The 13366-nt window shown below is 41.0% G+C and overlaps 1 protein-coding gene across 1 annotated transcript; it reads right to left on the bottom strand.

The window, feature by feature from the left end:
• Window positions 1–349: 349 nt before the first annotated feature.
• On the bottom strand, window positions 350–10236 carry LOC147723005 (uncharacterized). Its single transcript, XM_086967422.1, has 2 exons — window positions 10036–10236; window positions 350–1141 (listed from the first exon to the last, which is right to left on the bottom strand). The coding sequence occupies exons 1-2, from the start codon at window positions 10234–10236 to the stop codon at window positions 350–352; spliced, it is 993 nt and encodes a 330-aa protein (XP_086823548.1).
• Between the last annotated feature and the right edge of the window lie 3130 nt (window positions 10237–13366).

Here is a 13366-nt window from a genome sequence, read left to right as displayed (position 1 = left end):
GTCTGCATGCACTGTGTACTTTGCCATTTCATTATCTCCATGACACATACCAAAGTTTAATCCCAACATAGGTAAGTATAGTGTAATGGTGAGTTTATTTACATACATGTGTGGAGAAAGTGCTGTACGTGAGGTTTAGAATCCAAAGTTCACAGATGAGTTTGAAGTATTGGTGGATGAAATATCCAATGTGAAGTCCACATTCATCTTCTACATTAGTACAACATGGACCCTCCATGTCATGTTGGGGAGTTGTGTCATGTGCAACAAGATGAATGCTTTGCACACAAAGACCAATATCCAAAACAGGTTCTGGGTTTCCTGGGGGATGTGCATGGACAACTGTGGCTCACTTGTTCTTCTTTGGACGACCCCTCTTCTTGGGGGGGTCCTCAGGTGCAGGCGTCAACGGTGCATCAGACTCTCCACCAGATTCATCCTCCCTCCCTGTGGCATTTGCAGATGTTTTTGCAAGAGATGTTGTGGGCACACAGGGAGGTGTGGACATATTTCTGCTGATCTGGCGGAGACAGGTCAATATGTCACTATGCACCTTAATAACGTTGTCCCACTTGGCCTCCATGCATGCATGATGGCCAGCCTGCTCCTGTTGCATGTCCTTGAGGATCTCAACTTCCTGGCTGAATCTTCCGGTGCTATCCTGGTTGGCATCTATGATGCGTACCAGTTGGGGGTCATCAGGCAGACCAGGCCCCCCTGCAGGCCGTGACCTCTGCCTAACACCACTCCCACCAGCCCTAGACACATGGGCTTGACCTGTGTTGGCACGCACAGTTGACCCTGGGCCCCCTTGGGTGTTGCTACTGGTGTCATTGTTCGTAGCTTCCTGGGTGTCCGGTGTCACTGTGCTGTTGGAAGTTTGTGAACTAGGTCTGTCCATGTTGCCAGGGGTGTTAGGTCTGTGGCCAGATGTTGTTGGCAGAACTGCAGGGGGTGCAGGTGTTTGTGATGGTGGGGCTGCATGATGATTAACACCGGAGGTGCCAGGTTGATCTTCGTCATCCGAAGAGGACAGAGCCAGATCCACACCAGAGAGCTCATCCTTTACCAGAGTCTGGGCCAGGGACTCCTCCTCACTTGCTGCTGTTTCCCTGGTGAGAAACACAAGGGGAGCTTGGCCCTAGAGGATAAGTGGAGAGGCTGGGCCTAAGTATATGAACAATCAAAGAAGAGTGCCCCACCACTTACATTTACACCCACATTTACGGAAAGTTGAACACGCTGCTTGTCGTTGTCAACTGGGTATTTTTATTTATACCACAAACTTTTTTTGATTTAAACTCTGTTTGTCAGAAACAAAATATTGTAGACAGACAAAGACATATGTACAATGTAAATTTGAACCAAAGTCTAATCACTTTTCTACACAACAAAGTGTCACAAACTGAATATCGTCATTAATCACGGAAATGAAAAACAATGTAAAACAGACAGTGACATTAGATATGCATGACAATGAATGATACACACACTTTCAAATGAGTAGAGAATTGATTGAAGCAAAGAAAAGTAGAAAAAAGGGGGGAAATTTAGGAAAGGAGCGCGAAAATAAATTCAGGATTCTTTATCGACCAGCAAATGCTGGTATACAAGTGTTCCTTTCTAATTGGCCGACGCGTTTCGAATCCAGGGGCTTGATTTCCGGATTCTCATCAGGGCACAATTACTCTGTCTGTAGAAGTTGAAAGGAAGAGAACTGTTTTAAGTATTTTGGGTGGAACAAGGCAAGACTCCCTATGTTATGGCACTCAGCAAAGGGACCTACCGGTTCTTTGGCGAAACAAGTTCAGAGAAGAAATGTCAGTGCAGACTCGATGAGCTCCATGAGGAGTCCAAGGGACAAGGCTTCCTAAAACAAGGTGAGTTTACATTAGCACAGTTTGAGCGTGTTACTGCCATAGTGTGCAGTGTTGCCAAATTGAATGAAGACAAACATACCGTCTACTGTTTCTTAACTTGACGGTGGTGGTTGCCTTTTTTGTAGAAAATAAATTCTTCTGCGGGCTCTCGCTGGGATGAGGCCAGTGGCGCTGTGTGCAGAAAATAAGCATTGGTTTTGGGAAGCTGGGGTATGAGCTCTCGTCGTGAAGTTCTATGCTGGGAAGCAAGGAACGTACCTTTTTAGTGTTTTGGCAGAGTCGGTGCGAAGGGGTCTCTTGATATCCGATCAAACTTTTTAAGGATTTCGGCATGTAAATTTGAAACGTGCTCCGTATCCGCTGATGGAAAACGGAAAAGATTTTGGTTAGATTTAGCGTTGACCGCGGGTAAAACAAAGACCAGCGGCGGGATGCCACAGGAGCATCGCTTACCTCCGTGTTGCTCGGTCAAGGCCTCCAGCGTTCTGCGTGATTCCCAAGATGGATGCTGCGATTGTTGCCATGGAGAAAAACACTAAGATGCGTGCTAAGCCTTATGGGATTTGTAGTTTGCGCTATTCTGTGTTAATGTTAGGAATGGTCACACGGATTATGTCATGCTTATTGGTTTGAACTGAGGAAAAACTGAGACGCGACCCGTGCGGTCATCAGGCGCCAAGGCACTATTGGATCAAAGTCTCGCGACTTCGGACAAACTGTTGAGGCCCTTCTGTACACTATTAAATTTAAGAATTAGGTATGCTTCCTTTTTGAGGAGCATTCTGTCCAAGTCTGCGTTGTTCTGTGATGGAAGTAATGTATGTAGTACCGTCCATCTGAGGTCATTGACATCATGGTTAGCATTCAAGAAATGTTCAACCATGGGGCAGTCATGATTTTATTTTTAATTCGGGACCGGTGTTGGCAAATACGTATATTGACTTGTTGTCTAGTTTTGCCGATATAGATTTGGTCACAGGGGCACTGAACCAGGTAAACAACATTCTTGGTTTTGCAGTTTGAAAATTCTGTGTGTTTTCATCTGGTGGCCCCATGCTGGAACTCGTCGCCCTCGATGGTATTTGGCCACACGACACAGGTACCACACTTGTGATGACCCGTGATCGGCTTGAGGTTCCACTGGGTTAGTAGGTCGCTTTTCTTTTTTGGTAACAACACGTCTGCCCTCATGATTTGTTGTCCCATGTTTTGGTTTCTCTTATAGGCGAACAGAGGCCGTGGGAGTGGACATTCTAGATTTGCCATTAAGTGCCAGTTATTTAACACGGTTTTCCTTAGTTTATGTGTGTCTGGTCCAAAGGTGGTGACACAGACCAGCCTGTCGAGTGTCGGTTTGGGCCGTACTTGTAAGAGGGTTTCGCGGGGGTGAAGCGCGCTCTTGTGAAAGAGTGCTTCAACAGTTTCTTTGGGTACCCCCTTTCTTGCATTTCTTGGCAAAACGTCGCCGCGTGGGACGTGAAGTCATCCATGTGAGAGCAGTTTCTCCTGATGCGCAACAGTTGCCCATATGGAAGGTTAGATTTCAGGTTCCTTGGGTGAGCACTCTTGTGGTGCAAAATAGTATTTCTGTCCGTATCTTTTTTGAAAAGGGATGATGTGAGAACCCTATTGATGTTTGCTATTTCGACATCAAGGAAGGTCATCCTTTCATTACTCTGTGCCATTGAGAATTTGATGTCACCATGCCTGTTGTTGAGTCAGTCGTGGAACGCTACCAGGTGAGTCTGGCTCCCCTGCCACAGGAGCCAGACATCATCTATGTAGCGGAACCACTGCAGGATGTGCTGTTTGAAAGGGTTGTTGTTGTCAACAAATTTTTGCTCATATTGAGCCATGTATAGTACGGCCATTTCAGGGGCATAAGGGCACCCCATCGCGGTGCCCTTAACCTGCATGAAGAATTACCCATTGAATAAAAAATAATTCTTCTTTAAGGCAATTTCAGCCAGTCTCAGGATAAAGGTAGTGGGTACTTGGTGTGGCCTCTCTCTGAGATTCAGATAGATTTCCATCACCTCTAACGCTTCTTCCTGAGGAATTTGCGTGTAGCACCTGTGTTTGGAAGAGACAGACATTGTCAGTTGTGTTACTACAGACATCAATGGTTAACCTATGTATATTGCAACAGGGAGGGAGGAAGAGCTACTGATACATTCATATTTCAATGGGTAGTACTAACATTGAAGGAGAGTGCAAGGGATCACTCATTCTGTGCAGCCATTGTATCTACATGATTTCATTCCTCAGTAAATTCACTCTTATATGTATACAGGAATGGGGTGGTGCTTCTTGAATAGCTGCCTCAGTATACTGGAGCAGCATTTACTTTGGGTCACCATTGTTGCAAATATGATGTGCTTCCACCTGGAGGTAGACTGGCTGCTTTCCCAGTAGTGCGCAGAGGAGAATTTAGCTCTAGGATCACATGGGGCTGGAACATGTTGACCAACAGTGACCGACCATGGTGCGGTGGATCTGGAGCTGGATCCACATACGCAACACCTTTGTTTGTAAACAATGTGAACCAAGGAGTGCCAAAGTAAACAAATGATTTTTAGCACAATTTCTGCTATTCAAATGTAGAAAAATAATTCTCAGCAGGCTTGCTTGATGATTTCATCCAACAGTCTTTTTTATTTTCATTGCTTCATAACATCCACTTGCATTGAAGAATCAATTTTCAATCATTCATAGAAATTGTTCAAAGGCAAAAAATAAATTCCAAATGCTAAAGCCTACGCGTTTCGTCCCCTCAGGGACATCATCAGGGCTGTAAAGAATATAAAAAAAAAACATAACTAAGATGATCTGATAACAACCGAATCAATACATAGTTGGAACAACAAAAAAACAAATATTTCCTACTCCTGCCTATATACCATTCTAATGCCTCTACCTACTAGGTAGTATTCAAAACACAGCCTGCCTATATGCCATTCTAAAAACTCCGTCTACATTATTGAGGAATAACCGGATACTTCCATGTTGGTCACAAAGTAATAAAAACATTTTCACATTGAACAACAGAAACATTTTACGTCTTTCTTCCTCTTTGATGCACCACCTTTTGGGATGTTCACCCAGTACCTGATGTCATTATCTACACTATTTGTATATGTTTATGCATGTCCTCACCTTAGAACAATATTATGTTGTTCCCAAAAATGAGTTCATATCGAGTTGTGACCCAGTAGATCGTACCATCCTCAACCAATCCTTATATGTCACCAATTCGCTTACTAAAATTTCCCCTACAATTAGAGAAATCCATGTTGTGTTTTAATTATTCATTCGTACAAATTTATATAACCTCTGTACATCAATTACAGCCACTAACGCAATTAATATTAGAACCCCATATACTCTAACTCAACTTCCCTAAATGTATGAGACAAGGTCAGTAGTTTCTGCGGCTTAGTGTCCCAGATGAATTTGTTGTATTGAATTCTGCCGGGTGGAGTCACTCTGGTGGGATTACTAAGGAAATATATAAAGTGTTTGATTAAACTTCATCAAAATTATTCAATTCTTCCATTGCTACGGTATAATGGAGCCCATATTAATATTATTCAATGTGGTGCTCCAATATCCCATCATGTCGCAAACACACTGTACCCTCCCTTGCCAGTAACCTTCAATGAACAATTTATGCTCACCTATATCACTCCTGTACGTTTCTTACTTCAGTTCAGTGACGTTTATTCTAGGCTCGAACTCCAGTTCAATTCCATCAATTCAAAATCTACCTGTAGAAACAGAGTAAAATTTCCCCAGTCACTTATGATTTTGAGTAAAGTTACTCCCCAAAATCAATAAGAATAGCCTTATCCTTACCTTTCCTAATGTATATGACATGAACCTTGTCCCTCGCTGTTTCTCCAAAATCCGTTTAATGCAACCTTCTTCAGTCATCCTAAACCGAAAAGTAGTGCAAATTATTAAATCACCAACGTTCCCCGTCCTGTTCACCCCTTAATTAACAATGTCAGTCTCATATTTCAACCCCATTTACCTTTTTCGTAGCATTCAGCTCACAACATCCTCTTCCTGTGGCGACCGGTACGATAAATCCGTCGTCAAACATAAAACATGCCCCTTCTTTCTTTATTTGCCCCACAGACCAATCACCTTTCAACTAAATTTCCCACAAAAAAACCGTAACTGAAAAAAACATTCCCTCCGAGGTCCGCTATCTTAGTCTTGTGTAACCAGCCAATCCCAATCCACTATGGTTACCTGCTTTACCGGCCTCTGCCGGAAATGCATCTAATATGTTCCCTTTATCGCGGTTCTAAGCTTACTCCGTGGTCCGCTTGCTTTCACCCCGTGCGGTCAACCAATCGCATTTCAATTCACTTGCACACTTCCCATGCCTCAGCCGTCAATGAAAAGTATTACTTCCTGTTCGTGACGACCACCAATCATAGTCAGGCATTCTATTATGCCCCCAAATCCAGCTCTCATGAGCCAATCCGTGTACTGCTCTATCAACTACTGCGTTACTGATGATCCTTAGAACGCAACTAACAGAACGTTTGAGTAATTATTTCCTGTTACATATGGCGGCCAGTCAAAAAGACCGAGCACACAGCATCATTTTTCTTTTTTCCCCCTACTCTCGAAGAATCACCAATGGGAAATAAACGTAATTATTTTCTGTAATGCGCGAAGATCATTCAGAAAAAATATACATATATAGCTACTGCATTTCGCAGTACGAATAATGCAACCTCCAACTTCTTACCCAATGGCTTCCCCAGCAGCCAACTATGTGTATCCAGACTGTTTACCCTGGCAATAATATCAAACAAAATACTATTATCAACATGTTCCTCGATCTATACACTCCATTATTCCTAGTTACACAATTTCTTTTAATTTATAACCTTGTACTCTTAAATGCCCGTTAATCTTAGGGTAAATGGGTTTATCTCTTGTGTCACGTATATACATTAATTGCTCATTGATCACCGAGGCCCAACAAGTTTTTTTGAACTAAATTAACCCCTCATGTTTGAGAGTTCTCCAGCATCATACCTATAAGGTGCAGTTACGCAGGTCCAGAAAATGACCTGCTCTAATTAATCAAGGTAGCCCAAGCACCCATCATCTTAAAGCCTATAAAAAATGATGTTGTTCAGAATCACTATTTAACCCCTCTTTTACCGCTCTACAACGGCTGATCCATTTAGCTTCTTCCTTTCTGATCAACAGTTGCCAATCCCCTCCCCTTATACCTGGTTCAATTTTCTGTATGCCTTGAATTTTAAATTCTCTCTGTGTATGATGACATTCTTTGATATGTACAAAGATGGGGGATTTAGGATCCTGATTTAAAATCACTCGTCTGTGCTCTTGTATGCGCATTTTCAATTGTCTCTTTGTACTCCCTATGTACATTTTTGAACATGCACAGATCAACACATACACTATTCTAGTGCTATTACCATTGATGAATTGTCGTATCTGATGGGGTTGCATGCTATTATATTTGAACTCCTTCATACGATTAATGTCAAAAGGGCAAATATTGCATGTGTCACACGTAAAAAACCCTTTTGGTGCAGTAGGCATCCAACCAATCATAGTTCTTTGTGTTGGTTGTATATAGTTTCTTGTTATCAGGTTACCTATGGTCGGACTTCTTCTGTAAGTTATTTTTGGAACTTCTCCTAGGCTCCCCAATAGGCCTGGTACACCCATGAGTAAGTGCCAATTCTTTTAGGGAATCCTGTAAATCCTGTCCTTGTCTACGCTATAAGTAGTAATGAAAGCTAATTGCCTTTTAAATTCCTGTTTCCTCTTAGGAGTCAATGTGGTATTTCTTTGAATCTGAGCAACCTTGTCTAAGGCCTTATCTAGCACTTTTTGTCTGGTATCCACGAGTTTTCAGTCTACTACAAAGTTTATCAATCTCCTCTTTAAAATGCTGTTCTTTGCTGCAGTTTCTTCTGATTCTAACCATTTCACCAAATGGTATGCCATTAATAACTGATGCTGAATGTGCACTGTCAGCCCTCAAAATAGAATTAGTGGCCGTACTTTTTCTGTATAATTTACTTTTAATGCAATCTCCCTCTACAAAGAGTTCTACATCCAGATACTCAATCTTTTTAGTCTGAAATTTCATAGTCAAATTGACATTAAAAGTATTGTAATTCAAGAACATTAAATAATCTTCCATATCTCTTTTAGTCCCCCTCCAAAGTATCAAAATGTCGTCGATAAAACGACCCCAAAATAAAATTAGGTCAGTCCCCTTCGTGGCTCCTGGGCTCCAGGCATGCTCCCTCTTGTACCAACCCATAAAAAGGTTGGCATACGAGGTGGCAAACCTGGAGCCCATCGCCTTGCCCCTAATTTGGTGATACCAATCATTCTGGAAAAGGTGGAAATTATTGTTTAAAATTAAAGAGCTCATTGCCACAATCATCTCAGAATGTTCTATTAGACTGGCACTTCTTTGACCAAGAAAATGTTTTAATGCTGCTTCCCCTTTATCATTATTGATGCAAGTATAGAGTCCTACCACATCAAGAGTAACAAAGCTCAAACCTTCTTCCCATGTGCCACTTTCCAACTTATTGAGGACATCCATAGTGTCCCTTATATATGAGGGTAAATTATGAACTAGGGGTTTTAAAAATAAGTCCACAAATTCCGATAGATGTTCGGTCATACTTCCCATACTAGAGACTATAGGTCTTCCCGGTGGGTTTAACCTTGACTTATGTGTTTTGGGAAGTGTATATATAAAGGGAAAAGATGGATTTATCACCCTTAGGTACTTATATTCAGCATCATCTAAGAGCCCAGCCTCTTTCCATGAGAACAGACGCTCTGAAATCATCCTCACTGCCGCTGCCGTTGGATTATGAGTCAGTTTCTTGTAACTTTTTTAATCTGCCAATTGCCTAGAAATCTCTCTGCAGTATTCTTCCTTTTCTTGTACCACAATGTTCCCCCTTGTCTGCTTCTCGAATCACAATATTCCCATTGCTTCTCAGACTTTTAAAGGCTTCACGTTCGTCAGTTGTCAAATTATCTTTACATTTACTGTATCTAACTGTTCTTCTATCCCCATCTTGGATGAGGTGTAAATCCTTTAAAGTTTTCTGTGCAAACAGATCTATTGCTGCAAATTGTGCCCCTTGAGGTGTGAATTTGGAAGTGGGGAAGTGTGGCTCACTGGTTAGAGGAGGCAGACCTGGAAGCAGAGGTCAGCCCGGGACCAGGGTTCAATTCCCGGCTCGGCGGGGTCTTGAGTCCTAAAATGTCCAAGGACTAGACAATTCTCGCTCCGGTGCCTACTCGATTCACGGGTTCACACTCTGCGACTCTGGGCAATAGCTTGCTTAATCTCCACAACGGCCCCTCGCGGCGGGAAGCCTGGCTTTCACCTTGCGGATACCCTGCCGGGGTTATCTCACAGGGGAATACCAGGACGGGTTCCCTAAGCAAGCGCTTAGAAACCGCTCGGTGATTTGCGCTATATAAATTCCTGTACACACAATTCCTGTACATGGGATTTAATCCACTTGTAAGATTATAATTTGTTTCCACTCCCAACATGCTTGCAATGTCCTCCACCCCATATTGCTCACCCTCTGTGATAGACATCAATAACTGTACTTCACGTAAGTGTTCAATGGTCATTTCAGAATTTGTAATTACTGCTTTAGGGTTCACATCTTTGTTTAACACAGAAAAAAAACTTTTCCATTTTAACATATGAGTACATTTGAACAGATCAATTTCTAGTTCAGTATAATCACATCTCATTTGTGGACAAAATGTCAAACCCTTTTTCAATAACGCGATCTCAGTCCCACTTAAGTTCCTATGTGAAAGATTAATCACCTCTAGTTCATATTCATGACTATTCAGACTCATAGAAGTGGCAATGTCAATTTCATTCATTTCCTCAATTTGTCTTGGCTTCTGGTTCCCATCCTGGTACCGCCTGTGTTTCCTCCTCCCCTTTCTTGTCCTGACGGAATTTCCTTTTACCTCTCTTTATCCTGTCTATTTCTTCTAAAAAAGAAGAGCTGCTGGAAGGCGTTCACCCCCCTCCTGAAGCTCCCTGATCTTCTGTAGATGAAATACTTGAACTACTTGCATGAACTGAACTAACATCTGATTGCACTTCTGTTCCTGTCACTTTCTTAGGTTTAGTAATTTCATCAAATCCTTTAGCAAAGGTAAAGATTCTACCTTGCTTGTAATCACGTTCATCACGTCTGATCTTGCTCAATTTTTTATCCTTGATTTTAATCTGATAACGATTAATCACATCTTTTAAGATGGTATCGTTTTTTTCAGTAACTTCCTTCATATCTAATCGGCTTTTTCATTCTCAATCTCTGCAATTTGTAATTTAGGCTTTTCTACCTTTCTTTCCGCATTCTTAATTAATATATTCATCATATTAAACGATGAGGCATAAAGGTTCTCTTCCCAATCCTTTAGGAGATCTGGATGCAGATCATCAAATGTAGGAAAGATCCATATCCTTAATCCCCTTGAGATGCATTTCTGATCTAAATAATTTTTTAAGGTCATTCCGTCCCACCATTTTGAAAGGTCCGCCTTCCTCGATTTCTCCAATTTCAAAAACAAATTTTTAAGACCATCTTTGGCCACTGGTTTAGTGGGAATTCCCCCTTCCTTTATCCCTTTCATTTGGATACCTCAGCAGCCCATTTCTCCTTGTCATCTTCCATATTGTCAATAGTATTTGCCACACTCACGTGCTACACCTCCCCTTTACAACAATGAAACTTTAGCTCTGCGATGAGGGAATATGTTTTTGCACAGTGAGACGTATTAATTGCGTGTTCCAAATTTAACATTCATTATTTCAATAACAGCTGTGACACTACCACTTGGAGTGGTCCACCGCAACCAACCACTTACAAAAAATCATAAAAAATGTGAACCAAGGAGTGTCCAAGTAAACAACTGATTTTTAGCACAATTTCTGGTATTTAAATGTAGAAAAAGAATTCTCAGCAGGCTTGCTTGATGATTTCATCCAACAGTCTTTTTTTATTTTCATTGCTTCATAACATCCACTTGCATTGAAGAATCAATTTTCAATCATTCATAGAAATTGTTCAAAGGCAAAATTATTTTCCAACTGCTACAGCCTACACGTTTCGTCCCCTCAGGGACATCATCAGGGCTGTAAAGAATATAAAAAAACAAACATAACTAACATGATCTGATAACAACCGAATCAATCCATAGTTGGAACAACAAAAAAACCAAATATTTCCTACTCCTGTATATATACCATTCAAAAACCCCAAAACGTCGAAAAAGTAAAAAACGCTCCAGAAAAACGTGAAAAAGAGTGTGTTAAATAAATATTAGTTTACAAAACTAATACACACCTCTTTAAAAAAAACATCAAAGTTCTCCAAAATACGATGTTGTAAAACGAAAACCTGTAAAAAAAATGTAAAACATACTCACCCAACCAAAGATACATAAACATAACTTCAAAACAATTTTAAAAACATTTTTAAACAATACATAAATCATCGACATATACTCGACTCAAAACACAGGGCCCCAATTAGAATGACTGGCGGATCGCCCCGCCAGGCCAGCAGTAGCCACCGACGGCCTGGCGGGGGCGATCCCCCCGCCATCCTTGCCGGAATGACCCCCTGCCATAATATTATGGCGGGGGGGTCCGCGGCGGACGGAAAGACTGACTGTAGCTTTTCCGCTATGGTCGCCTTGCGACAGAGTGGAAAAGGGTTCTCTATGGTGGCGCCAGCCATATTAGCATGGGCATTTTCCAATGCCTTTCGGTGGCGGAAGGCATGCAGAGTCTGTTTTGGGTGCCCGTTGCGTGCTCCCAGGGACTCCGGGGGGGGTGCACATGGGGGGTACCTATGGTACTCCCCAGCATTTCAAAGAACAACGTGGCAGGCACCGAGCGGAGCCAGTCACATTGTGCTTTGAAATGCACTACATGTAGTTTTACCAAGGCGGTGGTCAGTCCACCACAATGTTAAAAATACAGGATGCGCTCGCCACTGTGGCAGGCGCATCCTAATTTTCCCCATGGGACCCCCACCCTTATGGCAGGTGGTCTTTTTCCATGCCCGCCCGCCATCCTAATGGGGACTCAGGCCTCAAACACCGAAAGTACTCAAAAATGAACATAACGTAAAATACACCTAAAAAACACCAAAAACACAACTATCAAACTCTAAATACACTACATACCACCTAAATACATTCAAAATAAATTAAAACTCAATTTAAGTAAAGAAAAATAACTCTTACCTGGCTCCAATCGACACAGCTCCCAACCGCGATCTGATCCCCGGAGAAATGACCCAAAACGACAGTAAGCGGTTGGAAAAGTAGTCCCCCTAAACAAAAATGGCTGAATACATATAAATGTAAACTTAAATTAAATAAAACAAAGAATAAACTGACCTAAAAATAAACTACTATATTTTCTAAAAATGTAATACATTTGTATAAATGAACAAAAAAGATTGTAATACATGTACAACATTGTAATTAATAATAATAAATATTATAACACATATATTAATTATTATTATTAAAAATAAATTGTATTACTAACTCAACACTGAAAATAAATGAATGTAATATATCAAAAAGTAAATGAAATACATATCTTTACTGAAAAAAAAGAAACTAATAATGTAATTATTAATATTATTATTAAAACTATATTATTATTAATATTAATTAAAAATATGTTGTGTATATATAAAAAAAGTACTATTAAAGTCATGTTATGGTTTATTAAATTAAAGGGGGCCCCCAGAGTGAAGACCGCATATCTTTCCGTGGCGGCCTCGCAGCCACGGAAAGGCATCTTTTTGGCCCATACTAAGATGGCCTGAGGTGTCTATTAGACACCGCCACCATATTAATCCTTTTCCGCCCCGGCCACAAGGCGACCGGGGTGGAAAAGCGGCGGACAGTCTTTCCGTCCGCCGCGGTACTAATATGGAGGGGGCAATACAGTTGCGGATGTCGGGCGGATTGCCCCTGCCAGGCCGGCAGTGGCTACCGCCAGCCTGGCAGGGGCAATCCGCCCGACATCCTAATGGGCCCCTAAATATCCAAAATAATTTAATAATATAACATTTTAAATAAAATTTTAAATTGTTGATTAATTTAAAATGTAAACATTACAAACTATTTCTTTTATCATAAAAAATATGTTGTACACTCAAGAATTCATAATTATGAATGTCATGATATTTATTTCAACATTTTTAAAACACTCCCCACCCTTTTCCCCTAATAACCCATCATCTTGCTACTAAAATTTGTATTACAAATAACATTTATAATAATATTAAAAAATATCAATATCTCATAAAAATGCATTTAATCTCAACAATTTTTTTTTACATAAACATATTATTTATTTCAACATTTTTAAAACACTCCCCACCCTTATC

This window comes from Lissotriton vulgaris, chromosome 4_1 (genome assembly GCF_964263255.1).
Source record: "Lissotriton vulgaris chromosome 4_1, aLisVul1.2, whole genome shotgun sequence".
NCBI lineage: Eukaryota > Metazoa > Chordata > Amphibia > Caudata > Salamandridae > Lissotriton > Lissotriton vulgaris.
The sequence above is the reverse complement of the archived record's forward strand: the minus strand, read 5'-3'. Positions and strand labels throughout refer to the sequence as shown.